Source organism: Triticum aestivum, chromosome 4B, assembly GCF_018294505.1.
Source record: "Triticum aestivum cultivar Chinese Spring chromosome 4B, IWGSC CS RefSeq v2.1, whole genome shotgun sequence".
NCBI classification, from domain to species: domain Eukaryota; kingdom Viridiplantae; phylum Streptophyta; class Magnoliopsida; order Poales; family Poaceae; genus Triticum; species Triticum aestivum.
This window is the reverse complement of record NC_057804.1, coordinates 612751772-612778036: the sequence shown is the minus strand read 5'-3', so window position 1 is coordinate 612778036 and position 26265 is coordinate 612751772. Positions and strand designations below refer to the sequence as shown.

The following is a 26265-nucleotide window of genomic DNA, read 5'->3' as shown; positions in this document are numbered from 1 at the left end:
CATTCGGGATCTTCTTGAGAGGGATGTCAGCCTCATCAAAATAATTCAAGTAATGCTAGTTCGTCGAGTCCTGCCGTGCAAACATCGACCTCTCCGGATGTGGGAGTTCAACCTAGAAGGACCGCGAACTATTCAGCACTTCTTCGGCATGACGCTCGAAGGGATGTATCATTTATTCTTCGGATCACGAATAAAGTGTCCGGACACCATCGAGGATGTGGGCTTGAACTGCAATCGTCCAGATACCCAAGTAAGTAACTCTGTAACCGAACACGCTGTTCATGTTTATCATAACATTATTCTGAGAACTGTCCGCGGCCAGGATTGGCTAATAAAGGCGGAGAGGATCAGGTGTCCGGCCCCTCTTCCTGAAGGCTCGCCGGACCCCGTGCTAACCAGGATGCTCGAGCGCGCACCTTATCAAGTGCCACCAGGAGAAGATGAAGGGAGGCATAGAGAAGCCGAGAGCGGGCTTCACACTTTATACATCCAGACCGAGGGAATTAATGTCTCCATGAAGGAGGATAATCAGGGAGGTGAATCTAACATTCCCTTCCCCCGCGGGAAGAAAAGGGCCGCCTCCGAAGACTTGGAAGCGGAGGTGTCCAAACAAGGGAAGAAACCCTCGCTAGGGGCCCCTTCCCGGGAGGGCGTCCTCACCGCACAATGCCCGCAAATGGGCCAGCCCTCTAGCAAGCCGTAAGTGAATTAAAAGCACTTATACAAATATATCCTGCTTTATCTCTGAGAATAATAACCGAGACCTGTCTTGCAGTCCGGATCATAGCCCTTCTAAACAGAGTTCGTCCTCGGGGGATCTTCTTCTGGATATGATGGAGAGCAAAACGCCTCCTCCTGCCTCCCCGCCCCATGGGGCAGACGACCCCGAGGTGTCGTCATGGAGGATTTCTCCTGATCCACTAAGGCAAGAAGTTGATGCTTCGGCCGCCCGAAGTCCGGAGTATTTGGCTCCCAAGGAGAGCAACAAGAAGAGTCCAGGATTGTCCGGCACACAGCCGGACACACTAACGAGCCTTCTGGTGCAAGCGGCTATCTCAGAGGCGCACCGTACTTTAATGGGTATGGTGTTTGAGAGGATTTCATCCACCAAAAGCAGGTTGAATGAAGCTTTTAAGAGCCTGCCAAAAGGCTTTGAGGTACGCAAAGTAATATGTAACCTTTCGGCCGTACCGCACACGCTAGGTGTGCTCCATATAGATAGTAGCCCCTGAGACTCTGGTTGCCAGCCCGAGGCGGCAAACGGAGGATCATACTCCCAGGTAATGATCGCACTGCGTTATGTGCAGACGGCTGAGGGTTCGGCGGTTGACCGGACTGCTGAATTTGCCGAACTGAGGCGACAGCTTGATGTGGCGGATGCCGACATCATGCTTGTGAACAAGCGGCTTGACGAGGCACAGGGTATGTGTTTTTTTATTTTTTGGATTGTCAGCAAATATTAAGAGGAGCATGATGCTAGTATCTATAATATGTTGTGGCTGCAGATGGAGCTGCTTCCGTGGAGGCCCTTCGGGCGGAACTTGCCCTAGCCAAGGAACAAGCCAGGATAAGTGATGCGGCCGCCCTAAAGGCGGCCGAAGAGTTAAGAGCCGAGCAGGCTGCTCATCGCCAGAGCAAAGATAAAATAGCCAAGATGGTTGTTGAGCTGAAAGATGCCGCCGACCGATATGAGCTCCTTGAAAAGGAGAGACAAGCGAAAGCGGCTGACCTTAAGAAGGCCTTGGAAGCAGCCAAGGAAACGCGCTCTGAAATTAGAGCTGCACGGGAGGAGCTTCAACAAGCCGAAGATATCACGGCTGGGAGGCCCTTTTTGTTGCGGATGAAGTTCGGAGATCCAAATTATGCTCCTCTAGATCAGCTATGGAGTGCTGCAGACGCGTATGCGGACCTGGCAAAAAGTACTGCGGATGCGACCCAATTTTTCAAGGATCAGAAAGATCATGAGGTGCAAAGGTTGTTCTGGTCGCAGTTCACTGCCCCGACGTGTCTGCTGCCATTGAATGAAAGGATGTCCGCATGGGCCGAGCTCCATAGGTTGTCCGGACTGGCTATGAGGTCTGTCGTAGACCATCTTTGGCCGAAGGGACCAAGGCCGGACAGTTATTTTGGTTCAGTGCAACAATTCCTTGGTGTTGTGTCATGTATCGACGTTGTGAAGAGGTCAGTGTGCATAGAGGGTGCGCGGATGGCTCTTGCCCGTGTCAAAACATATTGGGCAGGTATGGAGGCCACCGGTATTGCAACCCGAGGTCCGGCGGAAGGCCAGGACCCGGCCGAGCACTATTTTGAGCAAGTCCTAGAAGGCGCCCGTTTAATAGAGGCTCAGTGCTCGAAGAGTATTATGTTCGAGTGACATATATCACAATTGTAAAGACAATGCTATTTTGATTATAAAGGTTGTGTTTATACTTTTGCCCGAAAGTATTGTAGTGCCTCCTATGCGGTCGTTTACGTATGTATATAACCTGAAAGTTTGCAGTCGTCGGCTTCAGCCCCCACACATATAATGGGGGGGTGTTCGAAAAAAGGTGCTTAATCACACTTGATCCAACGTCTTGGTCCATGAAGGAGGTGATCGCACATCGAACTAGGCAATCGGACTATATAGCTTTAACACTTTCACTTAGCCATAGGAGTTTGATAGTGGGGCTACTATATAGCCCCTGGTACTTCCGCGCTCATCCGAATTCGGTGCGCGTACATACATGACCGGGAAACCGGTCCTTCGTTAATGCGGAGGAATCCCGAAGATTCCGCTAAGTCCTCGAGTGGTTGACCAGTCTCTCGCTGTATCATGACAGTCAGTTTTCGGCTTTCTCTACTGAGGTGCTCATCTGGAATAACTAGGGCACAATCGCAGTAGTTCTCCTTTGGTCGCCTTAGCCGATAAAACGGAACATAAGGTAGCAAAACCCAGGAGCCGGGCAAACCCAACATTTTACCAAAGACATGATTCGGAGCTGATGCATATAAGGCCAAACTCGCGACGTCGAACACTCCCGAAGGTATTCGAACTTTGTAACATATACTGGGCTGAGTAACGCCCTCGATAATGAACCCCGAATTTCCAGGTACGTGCATTAATCTGTCGTGGCGAAATGCCAAAAACGCCAGTATCCCTTGTGGGTGAATTAAGTACCCGGGGGATGTCAAGCAACAAGAGACATTAAAGTAGGTTTACACAGGGGCTTAATCTAAAGAGAAACCTTTGAGCGGGGACCTGCTGCACGTTTGCGCCTTTGTCTCCATTGTGTCGTATCCTGGAAGGGTGTAGCACGATGGTCATCTATAAAAAATGAAAAACCCAGGTAAAAGAGTCTGGTGTAATCGTGCGAGAAGTTGGTTATTCTCATTAAAATGCAATATATTATTATATTTATAGGGTTAAGACAAACTGTGGGCTTTTTTACATGCTTGCAGCCCCTAGCATCGCCTATGGGGGTATATCCATAGACCACAGCTCAGGTTTATCTGGGCTATTACCACCGGCGGTGCGCCGGACTCGTCTAACCGTGTCCGTGGTCTTGACGACCGATCCTGTATTCTGGTTGGAGAGGCCGCTTAGTGTTCGGCTGCTAGAGCCACCGCATATTCTTCCGCTCGTAAGGAACGCTCTGTGTTTCCGCTAACTGTGATGACGCCACATGGACCAGGCATCTTGAGTTTAAGGTAGGCGTAGTGCGGTACTGCGTTGAAGCGAGCGAAGGCTCCTCTTCCGAGTAGTGCGTGATAGCCACTTCGGAATGAAGCAATGTCGAAGATTAATTCTTTGCTTCTGAAGTTGTTGGGAGAACCGAATAGAACCTCTAGTACTAGAGAGCCCGTGCAGTGGGCCTCAACGCCTGGTATTACTCCTTTAAAGGTAGTATTACTTTGGCTGATTCTTGCCGGGTATATCCCCATTTTGCGGATAGTGTACTGATATATCAGATTAAGACTAGTGCCGCCGTCCATAAGGACTCGGGTGAGATGGTATCCATCAATTATTGGGTCGAGCACCAAGGCAGCAGATCCCCCGTGCCGGGTACTAGTCGGATGATCCCTGCGATCAAAAGTGATCGGGCAGGCCGACTAAGGGTTGAGTTTGAGGGAGACGGGCTCTACAGCGTATACGTCTCGGAGTGCGCATTTGTGCCTTCTCTTCGGTATACGAGTTGCCTAGATCATATTCACTATTTTGACTTCTGGTGGGAATTTTTTCTATCCCCCAGTGTTTGGCTGGCGAGGCTCATCCTCGTCTTCACTTGGTGTCTCCCTTCCCTTGTGTTCGGCGTTTAGCTTGCCGGCCTGCTTGAAGACCCAGCATTCTCTGTGGGTGTGATTTGCGGTTTTTTCGGGGTGCCATGGATTTGACATAATTTGTCCAGAACCTTGTTTAGGCTGGACGGTCCATCTCTGCTACCTTTAAATGGCTTTTTCCGTTGACCAAGTCGAGAGCCCCTGAATCCGGTGTTGACCGCCGTGTTATCTGGACTGTCTTCATTGTTTCGACGCTTGTTTTTATTAGTCGCGGCTTCCCATTGCCATCCCTGATTTCGGATGTGCCTGGGTCGCTGGTGCCTCTACGGGCCAACCAGTTGTCCTCTCCCGCGCAAAAGCGGGTCATAAGGCTTGTTAGGGCTGCCATTGTCCTCGACTTTTCTTGGCTGAGGTGTCTAGCGAGCCATTCATCTCGGATACTGTGCTTGAAAGCTGCTAAGGCTTCAGCGTCCAGACAATCAACGATTTGATTCTTCTTAGTGAGAAATCTATTCCAAAGCTTATGGGCTGACTCTCCGGGTTGTTGGATTATGTGACTTAAATCTCCGCATCCGGAGGTCGGACATAGGTCCCTTGGAAATTGGCCCTGAAAGCATCCTCAAGTTCCTCCCAACTTCCAATTGAGTTTTCGGGGAGGCTTTTCAACCAATGCCGAGCTGGTCCTTTCAACTTGAGGGGTAGATATTTAATGGCATGGAGATCATCTCTGCGAGCCATGTGGATATGAATGATAAAGTCCTCAATCTAGACCCCAGGGTTTGTCGTTCTGTCGTATGCCTCTATATTCACGGGTTTGAATCCCTGTGGAAATTCATGATCCAGCACTTCATCGGTGAAGCATAGGGGGTATGCAGCACCCCTATAATTGGATGTGTCATGGCATGCTGTCGACGGTTGTTGTGTTCGGGGTTGATTCCGAGCTGGTATTCAATCAATATGATCGTTTTGGTGGCTATGATCTTGTGTCGGAGCACGTCCTCTAGATCCATAGATGGACCTGGTCGCACCGGCCTTTTTGTCCAGGAGCTCACGTAAATCGTGTGCTGACTTGTGTGCGGCATCATTAGCCGCTCTGTCACGGCCATGAGGTGGTCGGTCCGGCTGATCGGCCGTATTATTCTTCGGCGGAATGGGCTCTATGGCCTCGTCGTTGAATTCAGGCAGCAGCTTGCGCTTTGGGTAGTTCTTTGTGTGGCAATCGTCGCCGTATTTTTCTTCAGTGTCTAGCACTTTGTTCCATCTGCGGTTGAGCGTATCCTGTGCGGCCTTAAGCCTTTGCTTCTGCTTCTTGAAGCTCCTTGCGCTGGCCATAAGCCTTCTGTGGAGGTTCTCTTGTTCCAAATGTTTTTCCGGGATGATGAATGCGTCGTTGTCTGGACTATCCTCCTCTCCGGAGGCAGGTTGATGAGTTTTACCCTCGGGATCGCCGTGATCGGGCGTCTGCTCTGGGCTATGTTCGGCGTGTCCTGGCTCATCCTGATCCATCGCTGGGTCCATGGGGTCGTCGTTTCCTTTGGAGTCGACCTGGGTGTTATTTTGTCTTGCGCTGTTATCGTTGTTTTTACAGTGGCTGGATTTAGAGCGGCGCATGCGCCGTCGCTTTGGTTTCTGCCCAGGGGGATTATCCTCTGTTGCATACTTTTTGTCGCCGTTGTCTTCCTTGGGTGTATCCACCATGTATATATCATATGATGAGGTGGACATCCAGCGCCCCATGGGTGGTGGTTCCCGTTCGTCTCCAGCATTGTCGTCCATACCGTCGATGTCTTCAGAGTCAAAGTCAAGCGTGGCAGTTAAGTCATCGACAGTAGCTATTAAGTGGGTGGTGGGTGGGTAACAAATTTCTTCGTCGTCCACTTCCCACTCAAGTCGGACATAGTTCGGCCAAGAGTCTCGCCGTAGAGAGAGAGACCTCAATGAATTTAGCACGTCACCGAAGGGTGAGTGTTGAAAGATATCCGCGGAGGTAAACTCCATGATCGGTGCCCAATCAGATTTGATAGGCACGGACGCGCGCGGTTCGGAACCTAAGCTCGGAGACGAGTCCGGGGGTCTGGTGGCACAGATCTCTTTGGAAGTGGAGTCTGTGTTTGGCTCCATCGCCGATGAGTGTGCGGCCTCCGTGACGGGGTCCATCCACCCATCCTCGGATGGCGCGACCTGCTCCAGATTAAGGGCCGGGGCAGCCGCAGGTGCGATATCCCAAACACCGTCCGAGGGCAGATCTAAGTCATGCTCGTCGTGACTGTTCAGCGCTCCTGACGTAGGCTCAAATCCGTCGAAGATCAAGTCCCCGTGGATGTCGGCCGTGTAGTTCAAGTTTCCTAACCTGACCTGATGGCCAGGGGCGTAGCTGTCGATCTGCTCCAGATGGCCAAGCGAGTTGGCCCGCAGTGTGAAGCCGCCGAATACGAAGATCTGTCCGGGGAGGAAGACCTCACCCTGGATCGCATCGTTGCTGATGATTGAAGGAGCCATCAAGCCTTACCGTGATGACACAGTGGAACTCTCAATGAAAGCACCAATGTCGGTGTCAAAACCGACGGATCTCGGGTAGGGGGTCCTGAACTGTGCGTCTAAGGCTAATGGTAACAGGAGGCGGGGGACACAATGTTTACCCAGGTTCGGGCCCTCTCGATGGAGGTAATACCCTACTTCCTGCTTGATTGATCTTGATGATATGAGTATTACAAGAGTTGATCTACCACGAGATCATAGAGGCTAAACCATAGAAGCTAGCCTATGATTATGATTGTTGTTGTCCTACGGACTAAACCCTCCGGTTTATATAGACACCGGAGGAGGCTAGGGTTACACAGAGTCGGTTACAGAGAAGCAGATCTACATATCCGAATCGCCAAGCTTGCCTTCCACACCAAGGAGAGTCCCATCCGGACACGGGACGAAGTCTTCAATCTTGTATCTTCATAGTCCAACAATCGGGCCAAAGTATATAGTCCGGCTGTCTGAGGAACCCCTAATCTAGGACTCCCTCAACCCCTCCCCCTCCGACTAGGTGGGGCACGATGCCGCAGATATGGTCGACATCCTTGGCCTTGTCGTGGATGGAGGCCAGGGCATCCACCACCATGTTGAATAGGAATGACGAGAACGGGTCACCCTGACGAACACCACAGAGGGTGGGGAAGTAGGGCCTAATGTCACTGTTAATGTCCACCACAGTCCGACCGCAGGAGACCAGCTGCATGACGCAAGTCACCCAACGGTCGTCAAAGCCCTTTCGGAGCAACACTTCCCGCAGGAAGGGCCAGTGGACCGTGTCGTACGCTTTGTGGAAGTCTAGCTTCAAGAGGACTGCTCGATGGTGTTTCACCCGGACTTCGTGGAGGGCTTCGTGGAATACCAACACCCCATCCAGAATAAATTGGCCTTGTATGAAGGCAGATTTGTTCGGGTGGGTAATCGCGTCAGCGAGCAGGGTCACCCTATTGGCTTACCCTTTGGCCAGGATCCGAAAAATCACATTGATAACTGTGATGGGACGGAACTGGCGGATATCGGAGGCGCCCAGAACCTTGGGAATGAGGGTCACGATCTCATAGTTAAGGCGCCCAAGATCCATGGCACCCGAGTAGAATTCCTCAAACATGGCCATGACCTCAGGCTTGATGGTCTGCCAGAACGTTTTGAAGAACGTTACGGGCAGGCCGTCCGGTCCCGGGGCCGAGGATGGGTTCATCCCCTTAATAGCCGCGATGACCTCGTCCTCGGTGAAGGGGGCAACTAATGCCGCGTTGGCCTCAGCAGAGACCAACTGCACACCCGACCAGATGTCAGGGGCGAGACTAGCCCCACCCCGAGGGGTGGGGGTAAATAGCGCCTTGTAAAAACTGTCAACATGGGCGCGGATGGCCGAGGGGCAAATGAGAGGCGTATCTCCATCCCACAGGCAGTGTATGGAGTTTCGACGACGCCGGCCGTTCGCGACCGCCTGGAAATATGCGGTGTTCGCATCACCACGAAGCACCCATCTTTGGGTGTCGCGCAACCTCCAGTAGGTCTCCTCATCCGTGTAGATGGTTGAGAGTTGATCCTCGAGATCATATCTCAGCATCCACTCATCCGGGGAGATTCCGGAGGTGTCGTCATGGGCGTCCAGGGCTTGAATAGCCAGCAGGAGAGCCCTTTTGCGCTCGCAGAGGTCCCGGCCAAGGTTAGCGCCCCAGCCCTTCATGAATTGGCGGGCGAGCTTGGCACAAAAGTGCCACGAGTCGACAGCGGACATGGCACGATGAGGGGAAGCACGAGCAGAGATCCATCTGGCAATGACCGCGTCCCGAAAGCCCACCTGGTTAAGCCAGAAGAGCTCAAACCGAAACCGCGGCGGGGTGGGGGGACGCTTGTTCGCGGTGGAGAGGAGGAGAGGAACGTGGTCAGACCCAATCCGGGTAATCGCCCGAAGCGACGCCAGGGGGTAGCGTAATTCCCATTCCGGGGAGACTAGGACGCGATCCAATACGGAGCGCGTTGGGTCAGCTTGGCGGTTTGTCCAGGTGAACCAGGCACCCGTCCGCTCTAATTCACGGAGACCAAGCTCCGCGATCCAGTCATTAAACAACTGCATCCGGGGGAGGTTAATCCGATCATTGTTCTTCTCATCCGGGGAGCGGATGAGGTTGAAGTCTCCGCCCACGACTACTAGAGGAGGGAGTTGGAGATCTTTTGATGCAGCTCCGCAAGGAAGGTCGGGGAGCGGTGGTGGTCCGCCGGTCCATAAACAATGACAACTTCCCATTTGAAGTTAAGAGCACGCTCAAAGATCTCCATACTAACAAAGAATTCGCCCTGGTCCATGCCACCCACCTCAAAGGTGGCATCCTTTACCCCTAGAAGGATGCCGCCAGAATGGCCCGTGGTCCCACTAGAAGGGAGCCAATGCCAGGAGAAGATGTGGGAACTAAGGCAGTCTAGCTCATGAAGGGAAAACTCAGTGCGCATGGTTTTCTGGATGGCAATGATGTCAATGTGTTCATCTCGCACGTACTCGATGAGTTGGCGACGTCGGCTATCATGGCCGAAGTCGTGGATGTTCCAAAAAAGGGCCCTCATCTAAGCCCCCATCGGGGGGCTGCTTGACCCCAGGACACGAGATGCGCTTTGTGCGCAAAGCGTAGCTGTGCGGGAACGGGTGCGCCCACGGATCACCCCTCGACCACCAGAGGAGCCCGGACCGCGGGAGTGGCAGTCGGTTCCTCGGGAGGTCGAAGCAGGCGAGCCCGAGTTTCAGCCGGCTTTCCATCTAGGATCTCGCGAGCCCTAATGGTCGCGATCTGTTCTAAGGGGGGACCAACTTCCCCCCTGAATATGATGGCCGAGTTAGTGGCCACCTTGGCGAGGTGGCCGAGAGGTATGGCCTCAAGAGCGGAAAAAGAACAACTGGAAGAGCTGGGGAGGGCGGGATCCACACCTGACTCGAGGTTCCGGGCCGCCGCCCGGATCTCCGCACGCTCGGTGATGGACGGAACCGAGGAGTCCGCCGGGTAGGCCGCATCGAGGCAGGCGCTGCGGCGAGACGCAGTCATCGGCGTCGAGGAGGAACGGGGCCTCCTGGCGTATGCCACCGTCTGGGGAGGGTGCGCGGAGACCGAGGTGGTCACGACCACGACCACCGCCGAGGCCGGAGGAGCCGGAGAGGCGAAGCAGGCGTCGAGGGCCACAGGCGGGGGGAGCGGGGCGACGAGCTCCAGGATGTCGCCATACGCGTCCCCCGCGGGTGGAAGGACCGGAGAAGGTGTGCCGAGGGAGGCACCACCGTCGTCATCCATGGGGACCAGGGAGGTCAAACCCGGGGAGGATGGGGGGTCTGGGCCCGACGGAGAAGGGCGAAGGGCGGAGTCGGCAGACGGGGAGCGAGTTGACGAAGGCGGCATGACAAGCAGGCCCACACTGGAGATGTCACTGGACGACTCCGAAGGAGGAGGAGAGGGCGCAACCGAAGGGGCTGCCATACAGAGAGCCACCCCAAGGTCAACGGCAGACACCCTGGTGCGCCCCGCCCCGGAGCCGCCACGACCCGAAGGAGGGTTGACGGGCTCCCAGGATGGGGAGCAGGAGCGCTCCGAGAGGTCCTCATCCTCCTCATGGTTGTCGAGGCGGGAGTGACGAGATCGCCTGTTGTGGGAGTCGTCGGCATCAGCAGGACCGCCCCCTGGTGAGAGTCGACGGAGAGGCGGGGGCGGCCGATGTGATCCAAAGGCTCTGGGCAGATCGTGAGGTCGTAACCGTCATCGTTGAAGAAGACCCGAAGCGTGGTCCGGAGCTTGGAGGAGTCCAGGCATTTCACCTTGACCCAGACCTCCTCCTCCTTGAGCAGAGAAAGCTCGTCGACCACGACCACCTTGCCCAGGATCTTGGACATACTGCGAATGACACGCTCAGACCGGGCCACATCTGGCAGGCCGGCGATGAGGAGCCAGGCAGTGTCCAGAACCTCCACGGCCTTGGGATCCCACCTCGGTTCGGAGATGTTCACCACAAACCCGTTGAGGGCCAAGGTGATCTTGTCGCTGCGGGTGCAGAATCCCATGCTTAGGGCGTCGGGAAGATCATCGTGAAGGTGTTGGCAGCGGTGGAGGTCACCTGCCAATCCCACTTGCACCTGCACAAGTGGTTGAGCTCGGCCTCGATGAGCTCCGGGGTGGCGACGCCCTCGCCCACGACAGTCACAAGAGCCAGGAGCGAGGGGGAGGGAGGTGGGAGCTCCGGCACCTCGATGTGAAAGAAGCCCATGTCCTCGATATCGTGGCCGTACATCATGATCTCCTCCGTCATCGGGCGTTCCGGACAGAGAAACGCAGGGTGGCCGGCTTCCTTGCAGAGGTAGCACATCCGTGGGTTGGGGCAAGCCACCTGGAAGTGCCCAGTCAAGCCGTAGTTGAAGCACGGCGGCCCGTCGGGGGCGGGGGTGGAACCCGAGGGAGGGGCCACCGCGGCGGCGGAGGTGGCGGCGGCCGGGGGCGAGGAGGGCCCTTCTTCTTCTTCTTCTTTGCGCCCTGGCGCCCCCGGTTCCCATTTCCACCGTGGGACTGCGGGAACGCAGCTTGGGTGTACGGGGGCTGGTAGCGACGGGCGGCCGTGGCGTTGGGGTCGGTGGTAAGGGGCTGTTGACGAGCAGGGGAGGGAGACCGATCCCGACGACGCGATGGGGAGGGGGAGCGCCGCCGGGAGGGCAGTCGGGCCTCCCCAGCCGGTGACCGGCCATGGTCCCGAGAACTCGCCCGAGGGGACGGACGGCATGCCGGCGAGCGGGAGCGGCGGTCGTCGCGGGCTGGAGATCGTCGGGACTGGCGGGGGGAGGAGCGGCGGGCGTCACGGGCTGGGGAGCGCTGAGCCGGGCGGGAGGAGAGCTGCTCCCGGAGGTCGGCCTCCCGTCAAAGGCCGTCCGGGGAGGATCGAGGCGGGTCACGGCGGTCGTCAGCTCGGCGTTTGGGGCGGCCCACGTCGTCGCCCCATTCCCGAGGCATGGCCGACGGGGGAGGAGGGGGCGTGAGGTCGCCGGGGGCGCCGGCGAGAGGGGGGGGGGCAGAGAGAGGCGGCGAGGGGGCCGACGGGGAGTGGAGCTAGAGGCGCGGGGCTGAGGACGGGCGGGCGAGGAAACCCTACTGGAGGCCAGATGCTGCGCCGAACCGGGCCAACGCTCACCGTGGGGCGAGGCTGGGCCGCGGGGGGCGTAGCCAGCCCAGGGGGCCGGCCCACAACACGACCAACGTCCTGCACCCCACTCGACGGCCCAGCGGCCAAAGGACCCGAGGCGGGCCCAACGGCATGGGCCACGGGGCGTCCCGGCACAAGCACGGCCCGGTACGACCGACCGGGGGCAACCACGTGGGGTGCAAGTGTTTCCCCGAGCGCCGCCGCGGTGGCCGCCGGCGGGGCAGGACGGGGACGACGAGGCCAGGCCGGGGCACGTAGGGCACCAGGACGCAGGGAGGAGGAGACGCCAAACGAGGAGATGAAAGGCCGGAAAGGTGACGCCTGGAGAGAACGGTCGAGAGCACCGACGAGGGTGCCGGCGACGGGCCAGCCGGTGCAGGGGAAGGCGAGGCCGGAGCAGCGGGCTTCCAGGAGGAGCGCGCGGAGCCGCGGTCGGCGCGGTCGGCGACACCCCAGCCGCCGGCGCGGCGACTCCGGGGGGGAGCCCCAGACCCCAAGGCGGCACCTTTCACCCTCGCCGGAAAGGACGAACCCGCAGGCCGGCGGCGGCGCCGATCAACGCCGCGGGCGGCCGAACTCCCACCCCTGGGAGTAAGGCCACCAGCAAGGTCGAGCTGCGGCATCCGGACCAGAGCCTTGGGGGGAACGCGGTCCCGGCACACGACGGGGCGCCCCGCGGCGACGTCGTCGGCCTCGGCGAGGTCCGGCCAGAGCACGCGCGACGGGCCAGCGGGGGGAGTCGACAGCGGGGCAGGCGAGGAGGGCACCAGCGGGCGGGCCACGCCCGAGGAAGGGGATGGGGACAGGCGCGACGGCGGAGCCGCCGGATCGCCATCGGCGTTGCTAGAGCCCACTGGGGTTTCCATCTCCTTCCCAAGTTTTCCGTCCATCGACATATGTCGTTCATGTCTCAAGTTGAAGATATTAGAGTAACGGAGAATGAGTTTGCGACAAACCTTGTTTCATATGTTGAAGATATTGGAGTAACCTTTGTCCTTTGAGCGTATTGTGGCCTTGGAGAATGTAAAAGAAATGTTGAACGGATTGATGTGACCCCCCTAAACAGACTTGAATTGTTCAGCGAAGGGCAGCGACTAAACGTAGTCATGTACATTCAGTAAGGCGATATGGTCTTTGCTATTTTGCATTCAAGCATAGTGATGGAATTTCGTCAAAAATAAGTTTAAGCATGATAGTTAATTTCATTCCGAAAGAATGACCTGACACACCTGAACATAATAAAAACATTTGGTCATAGCTATCCAGTTTTGTTCATCTATGTGTACATTTCCTTTTGTCAAATTGGAGGATGTCATCACAAAACCTATAAAATACTGATTCTAAAAAAAAACCTATAAAATACTATTTTTAGCGTAATCGTCCTTGAATGTTCGAATGACAAGATTGGTGTAGAACAACTAAACTAAAATTTTTAGTTTCCATTGCAACGCATAGGCAATTTCCTAGTTTAGATAAAAGAAAGTCAGATTTGGTTGCTCACCGTTGGATCCACGGCCCAGCGGCTGAGGAGCTCCTGTATCGTGGGAGCATGGGAGGGCTGGACGCACTTGATTGATGCCGCCCATGCGAGACCCGAGCGGCTGCACTAGTAGGGTTGTTGCCGCCCCCGCCCCGTCCCCGTCCTCCTGCTGCGACCCGCTTCTCCCCCCAAACTTCTTCTTTCGGCGGCAACTTGTCGGCACACGCTGCTCCTTCTCCTCCTCCGACCCCGGCGGTACTGCTGCTCCCTCGCCTCCGACCCCTCCTCCGCACGCGCTGCACCGGTCGAGGTTGACGCCCTCCCCAAGTTCTGCTCCGACCAGCTCCTCGACGTCGCATCTACCCTGCCGAAATCTGGGCCTGCACCGACCAGGTCCTCCCCCAAGCTCCCCCATGCCACAGAAAGGTATTGACCCTTTGTTTTTTCTCTTGGTATGAACAAGCGGTGTCTTTTGTTTTTTTTTCTTTTGAGAAAAAACGGTGTCTTTTGGTGTAGATGGGCGGATCTGGGTTCGGCCTGGGGCGCAGCCCACTTCCAAGCCCAAGCAGCCCGGCTAACTGGCCCCATCTCGCCCAGCGCCCAGGCCATCGCTGCCTGCTTCCTGTCCGCACGAACTGAACGAACGAAACCAGCCGCTGAGCCGCCCCTTCTTCCCCCAGACTTGGACAAACCCTAGGCGACCAGGACCAGCCGTCCGCCGGCGCCGCCCGCCAACGCCACCTGCCGTCGCGCCGGTCGAGCCTATCCAGCCGCCCCACCCCCCCTCCCCCCTCCAGTCCGTTGCCCGCCCCTTCGATCACTTCTGCGGTCGTGCGGGCGTCAGGTTGCGCCGCTGTCGCGCTGCGGGCTGCTGCTCCGTCCGGCGAGGCGCGGAGGCGGCGACTCCGGCGAGGCTTGGCGTCCGCGAGGTGCTCGATCCCTTCTTCCTGGCGTCGGGCGAGGTGCTGGTTTGCCAGGAGCCGAGCCGCAACACAGAGCAGAGCAGAGAGGTATTGCTTAATGCTTTGATGCGTTTGTTTTGTTTTCTAGATGTCACTGTTTGATGATGATTTTCATTGCTAGATGCCACTGTTTGTTAGATGTGGAAACCTATTTAGACATTTAGTAATTTTGTTTCTTTAAAATGTTACAGGAAGGCAAGATGAGTACATGAAATTCAAGTTCATTGAGCGATTTTAAGGTTATCGCAATCGCAGATACCTTTTGCCTCGTCCTAGACATAAGTTCTCAAATTTTGCATCTAGGCTAATTTTTGAATTAAATAAAAAGCCCTTTTAACTCAGTGGTAGAGTAATGCCATGGTGTAAGGCATAAGTCATCGGTTCAAATCCAATAAAGGGAAAGGTTGAGAAATAGAACCATCTGATTTGATTCGTTCCCAATAGCCATGAGATAATCATCTTAGGGTGATCCTTTTGTCAAAGGATGCTCCTATTACACTCGTAGTCTCTGAAGGATGAGAACCCCCACCGTTAATTCAAAACTGTACATGAAACCTTAGCTTCATACGGCTTCTCTATGATCAGAAAAAGGAAATGACTGTTTTGTTCCTAGCCCCTGGGGTGTAGATAGAATTAGATAAAATAAAATAGATTTGAAAGTCCTGAATTAGACCTATTATTAACTCTTTTTACCTGTTATATTATTACACCGATTTGCATTTCAAAATTTATCATTCAAGGTTTAGCATCTTCTGCTATTGAAGATGTAGTCATGGGAGGCTCAGATCAACTAATCCTTTGATTTGGTGGTATCAATCTTTTGTATCATTTATATACGCTACATATTGTCTTTTGACTTATCTTGCTTTATTAGTTGACCCATCATGGAACAAATATTGCCGTTGAATATTATGTTTGGCGTATTATTAGTTGTGCAATATAGATTCACTTTCGTATGCCTTGAAACTAGAATTTTTTTAGGGTAGTTTTTAGCCCTTTCTTGCCTAGGGCGTCAGCCAATCCTGGCTCCGCCACTAACAGCCAATGTATTTTCTAGCGCACCGCTGATGATGCACGAACAACAAATGTTATGTTTTGTTGGGTATTTTGTTTGCTAATAATTCGCGCATTACACCATTTCCATTTAAATCATCTGAAAGAATATGCCGTAGCTCAAAATCCAGTGAAACACGCTAAATCAGGCTATTATCATTATCAGTACATAAACAGGCTTCCAACATTTTACTCGCCACATTAGTGTCCATCTCAATATTCACCCATGCTAAATTGTGACGCCAACATCCACCTCAGTGAGCTTTACCAGAGTGAGAAAATTGTGTTAGTTTAAGAACCGTAACCGCTGACCACGAGTTGAGGGAGCCAACTGAGAAAGTCAGTGATAGCTTAGAAAGTTAGTTTAAGCTACCGTTGAGGATATTCTCCTTGGTTCTTGCTTATTATTTTCCAGGCAATGAAAAGTGTAGAAACAAATTCTTGTGCCATATACAGTTTGCATGTCAGTATAACATTTTGTAGATTTCCTTAAAATAGTTTTTTTTATGACAAAGTTGCCATACATAAAGCATAAGTATGACAGTTGAATGTGGAAAATGAGAAACAAAACTGCAAATAGCACCTGCATATGTGACTCGGTAGGATACAATGCTCGACACTCAACAGCTATTAGTCATTTTCACTTGCTTACTTTAAATTGTGAAAGGGTTCTGCCGGTCTGCCCAGAGCTACAGATGCTTCCCTGAACATTATATGCTTATCCTAAGAGATAACTTGTCCCAGACATACTGTGCTACTTCTAGTTAATTGGTCTGATCTGTGGTGGATGGTTGTTACTTGACAGGTGAGGTCACAACCATCATTCTGGTGCGCCACAGTTATTTGTTCTTTGCTCTATGAACAACATGTAATAGGCAAGTCTTTGGCTCACAGATGCCACTGAGATGAAGACTTGACCCTTTTTTCCTTAGATACACTAAGACAAAATTAGAGCTCTACTCAGGACTTGAGGTTCGAGCAGCTCATGAGCTTCCAGTATGTTGTATAACATTGGTTGACATGTGCTTGAATATGTACTCATATGGGTCCACGGTGGACTAGAGGTTTGGCGGGCATTTATATCTTTAAAGAATGCTGTGCATGATTCTAGTAGAAAGTATCGGTTATTCTACAAACATTATAGGATATACTGGGCTGAGGACAAAATAAATTAAAATTCACAATGTACTTGTTAGTCTGTGAATTTCTAGTTAGATTATTCTTGGGAAAATAGTAATTCTGCTTGTGATCATATTTCATCTAAAGAGCTGCTACTATCTGCTACCATTTCTCTTCAGTACTATAAGAAATATCTGAACACAGTTTCGTTCTGATATAATTGCAAAAATCTTTGTGAACCAGCAAAAGGAATGTTCCAAGTTGGGACCAGCAAACCCTATTTTCTTCATGAACTGGTTCAAGAATACATTGTAGCTTGAATCAGCAAAAGACAAGAGTAAAACTTTGCCAAGCTTACTTGATAGTTTAGTCTTGTGATAGTAACTTAATCCTAATAGTTATGATCTGTTTTGTTTGTAGAACTTGGGTGGTATTATTTTGTACACTACGTACATAAGTAACATTTTATTTCTTCAGGTTCTTATACAGCTACTTTGTTACAGTTAATACAGATAACATTATCTTTTACCATGGCTAGTGCGGAGGATGTGAAGCAGCGGCAGGTTGTTGAAGACCGTGCAAGAAATATTAGCCACAATGTACGGTGCACTGAGTGTGGCAGCCAGTCCATTGAAGATTCGCAAGCAGATGTTGCAGTTCTCCTTAGAAGGGTACTTTTCGTTCTATAACCTCGTGATGATTGGTTGCCTGACCTTGTTGGTTCAGTTAGTGGTCAAACTTTTAGTAGCAGAGATTTGCTTATTCCTGTATACCTTTTCATGTTTCCACAACATCCAACTTTTGCTTTGTTGCTCTCTTGATCTTAACAAAACCTAACTAAGATTGGAAATTTGATAACACTTTTAACTGAGGTAACACTTGTACTTGAGACCTTGTACTGATCAATACAACAACAACAAAGCCTTTCAGTCCCAAACAAGTTGGGGTAGGCTCTAGGACTGATCAATAATGACATAAAATAAAATGTGTTCACCGGCACCCAATAGTTAAATGCAAAATAGGGTTGAGAAACTTGCAATGATATTTGCTACTATCATTTTTTTTTTGAAGAACTACAGTCTGTCTATATGTCCTTTTTGGAATGATAGAGATGGTTTTGGTAATGCCGCAACTGGTTTGGTTCTTCGATTATATACATTTGCGTCCTTTTTACTTGACTAGGTTTCTTAGACATGGATGATATTTCTGCCTATTCAGCTATATTAAATTTACATTACCTTTCGCTGTACCAGAACACTGTTTTCTGATTCACAAGCATTTATTTGCACCATGTACTACATATACACGGGAAAAAATTAATCTTGAGTTCTCAACGTCAATTAAGGCGCTTGGTTTGTATGCTTTGAAGGATCGAAATATTATTGCCTTGCACCCAATATGTCATGGGAAGCTTCACGGCCTCACGAACTGATATATGTGTCATTTTTGCAGTTAATTCGTGATGAAATAAAATCTGGAAAGAGTGATAAGGAGATATACAAAAAACTAGAAGAAGACTTTGGAGAAACAGTTCTATATGCCCCTAAATTTGATCTTCAAACTGCTGCCATATGGTTATCACCGGTGAGCCTTAATTATGATTCTTTTTCCATGCTGTTCAAGTGTCCGTGCTTTTATTATACTAGAAATATTTTCACTTGCACTTTTTTAGCCTATTATTTGTTCGTTTTATGAATGCATTGCGTGTCTTGGTGAACCCAAGCATATTCCATCATCACAAACTTTTGCGTCAAGATGTTTTTCGTAAGTACGTGGATGATTCTCTTTCATAGTTACTTGGTGAATTTGCAACCAGTGGAAGTAATATATATTTCAATTCTTAAAAAATCTAATTTCAGCTGATCCCTTGTTGTAGTTCAATGTAGTCTGTAGAGAGATAAAATGATACTGATTTGCCCTGCTTTTGTTTGTGCTTAGTAAAATTATGTTTTGCTGCAGCGGAACATGATAAAATGAAAACTTCAAAATATTGAAGTATCTATTCCCCTGAATTAGTATCATTTTATCCTGTGTAGGTGATTGTGATTTCTAGGGTAGGCAGTTGAGAGCCTGATACATTAAATCCTGTGCAGGTCATTGTGGGCGGCGTAGCAGCCGGTGTGTGGGCTTACCAAAAGCACAGGCAAAGGACCAACGTTCACATCATGGCTCTGAACCTCGTCCGAGGGGTTCCCCTGACTCCAAGGGAGAAGGAGACGATGATCGACATCCTCACGCCGCCCCTGCCGGCAAGGAGGTGGTGGTGGCCTCTCAAATGATGTTCTTCCATGTCCTTAGACGCGACACGAGTGGGTACCAATTTCCAGAGGTACAAATGTTCAGGATGGCTGGAATTCTAGCGTGTGATTTCGATGCACATCTCGCGCCCTGCTTGAAGCTTGTGCTACAGATTTTTTTGGTTTTATAACCGGATGCTTGCGATATCTTGGTGGTTTGTGATGCATGAACCTAAGTAGCTAGCAGCACATGTTGCCTTCCGTATGCGGGCTGTGAAGCTGAAAAAGAGCCTCCTGTTCAAGTGTAGTTTCTTCCCTGTTAAACTGACAAACATGAGGTGTCACTGCTGACCCTCTGTGCTAGCAGTCTAGCACAGAAGTAGAGCTTTTTGTTCCCAGAATAAGCTGCAGTTTTTAATTGGATTTTCGTTATGGATTTTCCTAGTCTCTTTGATGATCGATGCCTTGTTTGTTTCATCGAACCTGCGATGTTGATCCCCCAGCTTGGCGTACTAGATGGTGCTGTCATGCAATTCTCCAAAAACAAAGAAGTTGATGCTGGCATGCATACGTAGCAGTGGCACAGATGATTACTGGAGGTTTTCTCTCTTACTACTAACTAAAGTTCATCGGAGGTTGTAAAAGAAAATCCGAGTTGAAATCTTTCAAAAATAAATAAATATTAAATTAGCTCAAATTCATGTGTTTCTTGATCTTCTAGCTACGGGGCCGCCGACATTTTCGCCCAACGACTGAACGGAACACTGTATTTTTCTTCTTCTCTGAGCTAAGAACGGAACACTGTTGTGAAGGATAAGACAGCTGGACTTCTGTCGATGGATTAACCCGGCCCGAAATATATAGATTTGGTTACAGATCAAGCTCTCGTCCTCGTAGAGATCAGAAACCACACACATGTATACAGTGCACACATTTGAACAAGTGCCACCAGCAATGTTACACAGACACAGTCACTGCCAAGAGGGGACACGCGGCAACACCCTCTTTCACACACCCACAGGTGTACGGCCTGGTGGATGTATATTGTACCTCCGGGCTCCAGTCATTTATACTGCATCAATCGATTCCAGGAGGACAGATGTTGGGAGGTTTTTATTATATTTAAGATGCTTTGAACTTTTTAGATCTAGAATACCGCTAACATTTTTTTTTTGCGAAAAAAATATACCGCGAACATGATACGATTGAACGAAGCACTGTTGTGAGCGATAAGATAGCTGGAGTTCTGGCGGTGGATTAATTAACCCCCGAAATAGATTGTTTACAGAAACCACATGCACATGTATAAAGTGCACACATTTTTTTGAAGTAGTGGCAATGTTACACACAGACGCAGTCACTGCCAAGAGGGGACACGGAAACACACACTTCTACACACCGACAGGTACGTAGTACGTACGACAAGATGAGCACATGTATATACGGCTCGGTACATGTATACTATACCTCCGGGCTCTTGCCATTTGTACCGCATGCATCATCAACCCACCCCGGGACACCAGGAGGGCAGATGTTGGGAGGGTGGATTAGCAGTCGGGCGGCGTGGTGAGGCCGCACTTGGCCGGCAGCTCCATGGCGCGCTTGGGGTCGATGTTGTAGAGGCTGAGCCAGGGGGAGTTCTTGTAGGAGCAGAGGCACCGCAGGTCCGCCTTCCCCAGCGTCGCGCAGCACGCCTCCGACGGCGCCGGCTGTGGGTCCGTCGTCGCCGCCGCCGCCGGCTGGCACGCCATGAAGTCGTCGTTGTCCATGTCGCACACCGCCTGCGCCCCCACGGCGAGCGCCGCAGCGACGACGACGAGGATGGCCATCAGCGCCAGCGCCTGTCTGCTGTCGGCCATGTCTCACAAGCTAGTACACCGAGCGCTGCTGCTTGCTGCTTAGCTTAGCTAAGTGGGAGCTCGATCGGTCGGTGCTACTACTACAATAATTGCATAATTGTTGTGGTGGCTTGTGAATTGTGAGTGATGGCTGGGGCGCGGTCCTTTATACCGTGACGAGGGAATGGGAGGCTTTGCCCGTTGGGTGTTGCAACTTTGTGGTTTTAAGAAGGTGTCCTTGGCCAGTCTAGGTTCGAACCTAACTAATTTGGTCATGAGCACAACGGAATTAAGGGCTGTGCAATTCTCCGAAAGATGCGGGCCCTTGGTGCAAAACACCCTGGACGTACGTTCTCTAGCTTGGCCCGTGAAGGTTTGTTGTTGGCTTGTCCCCTGTCCCGTCACGCACACGCACCCATGTCAGCGCTGCCGCTCCCACTTGGGTTGGGATCAGGTTCACGGGAGATGGAATGGGCGGGTGCGACGCCGTGGCCGGCAGCCGGCAGGCCCACCCCGGCCGGCACTCGTGGCTCACAGCCTTTCCCGGCCGGATTTGCTGACGCGCGGCCACCGGGTTTTGTATCAGCCGCCGTTTGATTCGAGTAGCAACAGTTTGGTTTTGGTGCTAGACTGCTGGAGGTAGACGACGGTTCTGCATGCATGCTCGGTGCTCAGTCACAAGAGCTTGTCCCCAGAGGTGCCACTGCTTGCCAGTGCCAGTGACCAGCGGCAACGACACCAGGGCCTTTGGGTCTGGACGGGCTTTAGTTTTGCTAGTTTCTGAGTTGGATCAGCATCAAGAGTCCGTTTGGTAGCTTCACCGACGGATTCCACAGCTTCCGCGCCCGAAATCACTCTCACCTTTTGGTAGCTTAACCGTATGTTAGAATAAAGAGCACTGTTTTGCAAAGATCACTCTCATCTTCTTAGGTTTGTGGCAAATGCCATATTGCATGTGCATCATTTATCGCAACCTGAAGTTTTTTCCCTTTTTAGATTCGTTTATTCAAAATATTTTATCTCTTAACCGTGTGTCCAAATCTCGAACCGTTTTCACTGTTAGATTCTTCGCGTCTAGATCTCCAAAACTATTTCCAATGTTGACAGGTTTTGACGAACCTTTTTTCGCGAAAAACACCGGACGAAAAAATCAAACCAGGAGCACACGTTTTTTGTTCCTTTCCGAAAGAAGCATGATCGTGCCTCTCCCTGAAGCAAACTCGTGCCTCATGCGGTAGCAAATACGTGCCTCTCACGAAAGAAGAAAAAAAAAACGTTTTTTTTTCTGTTTCCGATAGGTACGGCTGTGCCTCTCGCGGAAGGGGAAAAACCATTTATTCTGTTTCTGAGAGGCACGGCCGAGCCTCTCGTGGAAGGAAAAAAACACATTTTTTAGAAATCTCGCGGAAGCAAATATGTACCTCTCGTGGAAAGAAAAAAACAAGTTTTTTTCCGTTTATGAGAGGCACGGCCGTGCCTTTCATGAAAGCAAATTCGTGCTTCTCGCGTAAGAAAAAAATGAAACACATTTTTTCGCGAAGTTTCTTTCCTATTTTTTGTCCAAAAGTATAAAATACCGGCGAAAAACAGAAATGCCAAAAAAGAGAGGAAAAAACCCATCTAAAACACCGAAAATGCATGAAAAAACCCCGGATGAAGCATACAGAGCGCGGCAAGTGACGCGCTCTCAGTCCACTTCAAGTGACCCTTGAGGAGGCTCCCAAAAGAGCGCTTCTCTGTTTCGTTAGTTGCTCCCTTCATCGCCGCGACCTAAAGATCAAAGCATTCGTCTCCTCGGACGCATCGTAGGGTGGCAGTCCAGCAAACAGTCCTGGCTCAGCTTGGGTGTCTGGCAGGCCTGGTAGTGGAGAGGAAGGGTTGAGCTGCTGCGCATGATAGGCTGTTGCCCGTTCTTTTGGTACGATTTTGCAGTACACAAACTTGTACATAGAGCATTTTTCGAAGTAAAAAAAGGAACACATTATATGTAGTTTTTCTACGGATATTTTTCTCTCCAAAATTTAACAAGTTGAGATATTGAAGTAACTAACACGGTTTGGCACACGTCAGACAATAAAAGCTTCATTTCAATATATTTCCAAATAAAATCAAGCACATTTCTCTAAGCCCATGAACATAACTTCAGTAAATAAGAACAATGGCGCTAGATAGTTCATTCCTTTGTTGTTGTTGTTGTTGTTGTTGTTCTTCTTTCTTCTTATATTTTGCTTTCCTTTTTTATTTTCCATTTTTTTATAATTTATAAATTTTGGGAATATTTTTCAAAATCTGTGAACTTTTTCCAAAATTAATGACCTTTTTTTTCAACTTCAATTAACTTTTCTTTAAAATCGATGAAGTATTATATTAATTCGATGAACTTTTTAAAAAACCGACCAATTGTTTTTCATTTTATGACTTTTTTTGAAATTCAATGAATTTTTTTGAAAATTGCTGAACTTTTTTTCAAGTTTGATGAAAGTTTCTCAAATTTGATGAACTTTGTTTAAAATTGACGATTTTTTCTAATTCATTTTTTTAAACCGATGATTTTTTCAAAATCGATGAACTTTTTCAAATTTGATGAAGTTTTTTCCAAATTGTTATTTTTTAGGTTTGTGTTTTTTCAAAATCCGTGAACATTTTTGAATTCATGTATTTTTTGTGACTTTTTCTTCTTTTTCTGTTTTTTTTTAAATCACCAAACTGCGGTCGAGCGACCAGAGGGTTTTTTTAGGGGGGGGGGGGGTCGGAAATGTATCCGGTGCACCGGCACTTGTGGTGCTACCGGTGCACCGGATGCTATATAACATCTAAAAAATCTGAAAAAAATCTAGCACATTAACAGAACATCAACGTACGATGTCACAAAATTTTGTATCAAAATTTGTAATATTTTTTGAGATACCAAAATGACAAATTTGACATCAGTGCGATAATGGCCCAAATCTAAAACCCAAGTTATGTTATGTACTATTCAACATTGAATATGTCATTTTTATTTTTTTTATTTATGTTTCGAGTTTTGACTTGAAATTTTGGTACAACCTACATTAATGTTGTATGAATGTGCTAACTTTTTTCCATATTTTTTTTGAACATTTTAAATGCGCAACGTGAGTTTGGTGCACAGGCAGCACCACAAGCTCTGGTGCCCCGGATATTTTCCCGGCGGGGATCGAGGGCTCACCTTACATGGGTCGGCCCATCATGGAGGCACAATGTGCGCCCGTTCTCCAAGTGGCACTAATGGCGCCACTTAGGAGCTCCCGACTTGGCGAAATCACTAATAAGGAGTACTCCTTACAAAGATGACTCCTACCTTGTCAGGTTGCGACAAGTGACACATTGCATGTGCGCAACTTCTCGCAACCTGGGAGTATTCCTTTATTTTAGATTCATTTATTTAAAATGTTCTCTTAAATCGTGCGTCCAAATCTCAAACCGTTTTCACCGTTGAACTCCTTGTGTCGAGATGTTCAAAACTAGATCCCATGTTAATAGGTTTTGACGAACTTTTATTTCACGAAAGTACGCGGACGAAAAACCTCAAACTGGGAGCACAATTTTTTCCTTTTCCGAGAGGCACGACCGTGCCTCACGCAGAAGCAAATATGTACCTCCACTCCACGAGAAGTAAATATGCACCTCTGGCGGAATAAAAAGAGAAAACACATTTTCCCCTTTCTGCGAAAGCAAATCCGTGCCTTCACGAGAAGTAAATCCGTGCCTCTCGCGGAAGAAAAAAACATGTTTTTTCCTTTCCAAGAGGCACCACTAAATCCGTGCCTCCACGAGAAGTAAATATGTGTCTCTCGCGGAAGAAAAAAAAGGAAATATATTTTTTTTCTTTCCGAGAGGCACCACCATGCCTCTCGCGTAAGCAATTCCGTGGCTCCATGAGAAGTAGATCTGTGCCTCTCATGGAAGAAAAAAACACGTTTTTTCGTTTTCGAGAGGCACGACCTCTAGAGGAAGCAATCCATGTGTCCACGAGAAGTAAATTTGCGCCTCTCGCGGGAGGAAAAAAAGAAAACATGATTTTTTCCCCTTTCCGAGAGGCACGATGATACGTCTTCAACATATCTATAATTTATGAAGTATTCATGCCATGTTTACAACAATTTTATTTGGTTTTTATGTACTTTTATATGATTTTCATGAACTAACCTATTAACCTGATGCCCAGTGTAAATTGCTGTTTTCTCGATGTTTTTGGTTTTCCAGAAAATCCCTACCAAACGAAGTCCAAATGCCACGAAATGTTTATGATGATTCTTTTTGAAACATAAGGGACCCCCGAAGCTTCTAGGAAGGACCAGAAGACCCACAAGGGAATCATGAGCTCACCCCGTGTGCCCTGGGGGGTAGGAGTGTCGTGTGAGCTCGTGGGCCCTGCAACTCCTATTGGCATGAAACCAACGCTAAAAATTCTTGTAAATCGGGAAACCCCCAGAAAGAAACCTAGAACTTCGACTTCACAGCCGCAAGCCTCTATTCCGTAGAGATCCCATCCAGAGGCCTTTTCTGGCACCCAGCTGGAGGGGGAAATCATCACCGGAGGCCATCTTCATCGTCCCAACGATTTCCATGACAAGGAGGGAGTAGTTCAACCTCAAGGCTGAGGGTATGTACCAGTAGCTTTGTGCTTGACCTCTTTTTTTTGGAATGAAGACGCACAAAGCGTCCAGCTTTAAATTAATAAAGCCCCAAGGCAGCATCCACAAACGGTTCCGAAAATTACAAACCAAAACAACAGAAGTTCCACAGGCGCAACGTCCCGACAATGCAAAGTTGTAACTAGCAAGCAAATATAACATACATAAACTCTCGAAAAATCATAAGCTAACTCAAAAGACTCAAGCTTTCACTCCTTGTTGCCTCGCTTTCACCTTGCACAGCTTGATCTGCTCCATGATCTCGATCATGTGGTCCTCGTCACGCAGCTTCCCCAATGGCGGCCAACCCTGTAAGAAAATGTGGCATTTGAAGAGGATATCAGAGCGGTGAGCAGGGAACTTGTGTTCAATTGTAATTTTGTTCCGTACCACCCAAATCGACCATAGCAATGCCCCTACGCTACGCCACAGCAACCTCGCATTGGCACCCCTATGTGCCTTCAGCATGTTTAGTAAGTCCTCGCTAGTTTGTGGGTTCCAATTCTGATTGAAAGTCTCCCTAACGGCGCTCCACGCAAATCTAGCTAGACATCATCCGAAGAAAACGTGATTAGCATCTTCACCGTGGCCGCAAATGGCGCAGGTCCCGTTCGCCGGGCCATTCCTCTTGGCCACATTATCGGAAGTAGGGAGGCGATTGCGACATAATTGCTAAGGGAAAATTTTGATCTTGAGGGGAATGCCAGCCTTCCAAAGCCCCTAGCCATATCTAGCACATTCCCCTCCGCCAACTTCGTATATAAGGACTTGACCGAGAATTTCCGGGAAGCCGTGAGCTTCCAGGGGATCTCGTCCCTTTCCTGGCTCAGAGTCCGTCCCTCAAGGTTGGCTACCAGAGCGTTCCAGGAAACGGCCTCACCGGCCTCCAACATCCCGTAAAAGGATATCGCTGGAGGGTGAACCCGAAGGGCGTCGATGACCGTGATGTTAGTGTCTGTGGCC

The 26265-nt window shown here is 50.2% G+C and overlaps 2 protein-coding genes across 4 annotated transcripts; one reads left to right on the top strand and one right to left on the bottom strand.

The window, feature by feature from the left end:
* The first annotated feature begins 14066 nt into the window (after nt 1-14066).
* Nucleotides 14067-19260, top strand: LOC123093581 (cytochrome c-type biogenesis CcmH-like mitochondrial protein). 3 transcript variants are annotated; one of them, XM_044515568.1, is made up of 5 exons: nt 14227-14445; nt 14589-14636; nt 17073-17240; nt 18022-18153; nt 18663-19260. In XM_044515568.1, the coding sequence occupies exons 3-5, from the start codon at nt 17100-17102 to the stop codon at nt 18846-18848; spliced, it is 459 nt and encodes a 152-aa protein (XP_044371503.1). In that variant the 5' UTR covers nt 14227-14445; nt 14589-14636; nt 17073-17099; the 3' UTR covers nt 18849-19260. The 3 variants fall into 3 exon arrangements, with proteins under 3 accessions (XP_044371502.1, XP_044371503.1, XP_044371504.1); XM_044515567.1 differs by lacking the exon at nt 14589-14636 and having other exon boundaries at nt 14067-14445; XM_044515569.1 differs by lacking the exons at nt 14227-14445; nt 14589-14636 and adding an exon at nt 16302-16325.
* A 769-nt stretch (nt 19261-20029) lies between these two features.
* Nucleotides 20030-20793, bottom strand: LOC123093582 (putative lipid-transfer protein DIR1). Its single transcript, XM_044515570.1, has one exon. It carries the CDS (start codon nt 20663-20665, stop codon nt 20354-20356), a length of 312 nt encoding a protein of 103 aa, XP_044371505.1. The 5' UTR covers nt 20666-20793; the 3' UTR covers nt 20030-20353.
* Between the last annotated feature and the right edge of the window lie 5472 nt (nt 20794-26265).

Bases quoted from the DNA above. Each gene is read 5' to 3' on its own strand.
- LOC123093582 (XM_044515570.1), bottom strand. From the start codon at position 20,665: ATGGCCGACAGCAGACAGGCGCTGGCGCTGATGGCCATCCTCGTCGTC.
- LOC123093581 (XM_044515567.1), top strand. From the start codon at position 17,100: ATGGCTAGTGCGGAGGATGTGAAGCAGCGGCAGGTTGTTGAAGACCGT. The intron at 17,241-18,021 runs GTACTTTTCGTT...TCATTTTTGCAG, and splicing joins TTGCAGTTCTCCTTAGAAGG to TTAATTCGTGATGAAATAAA. The intron at 18,154-18,662 runs GTGAGCCTTAAT...AATCCTGTGCAG, and splicing joins CTGCCATATGGTTATCACCG to GTCATTGTGGGCGGCGTAGC.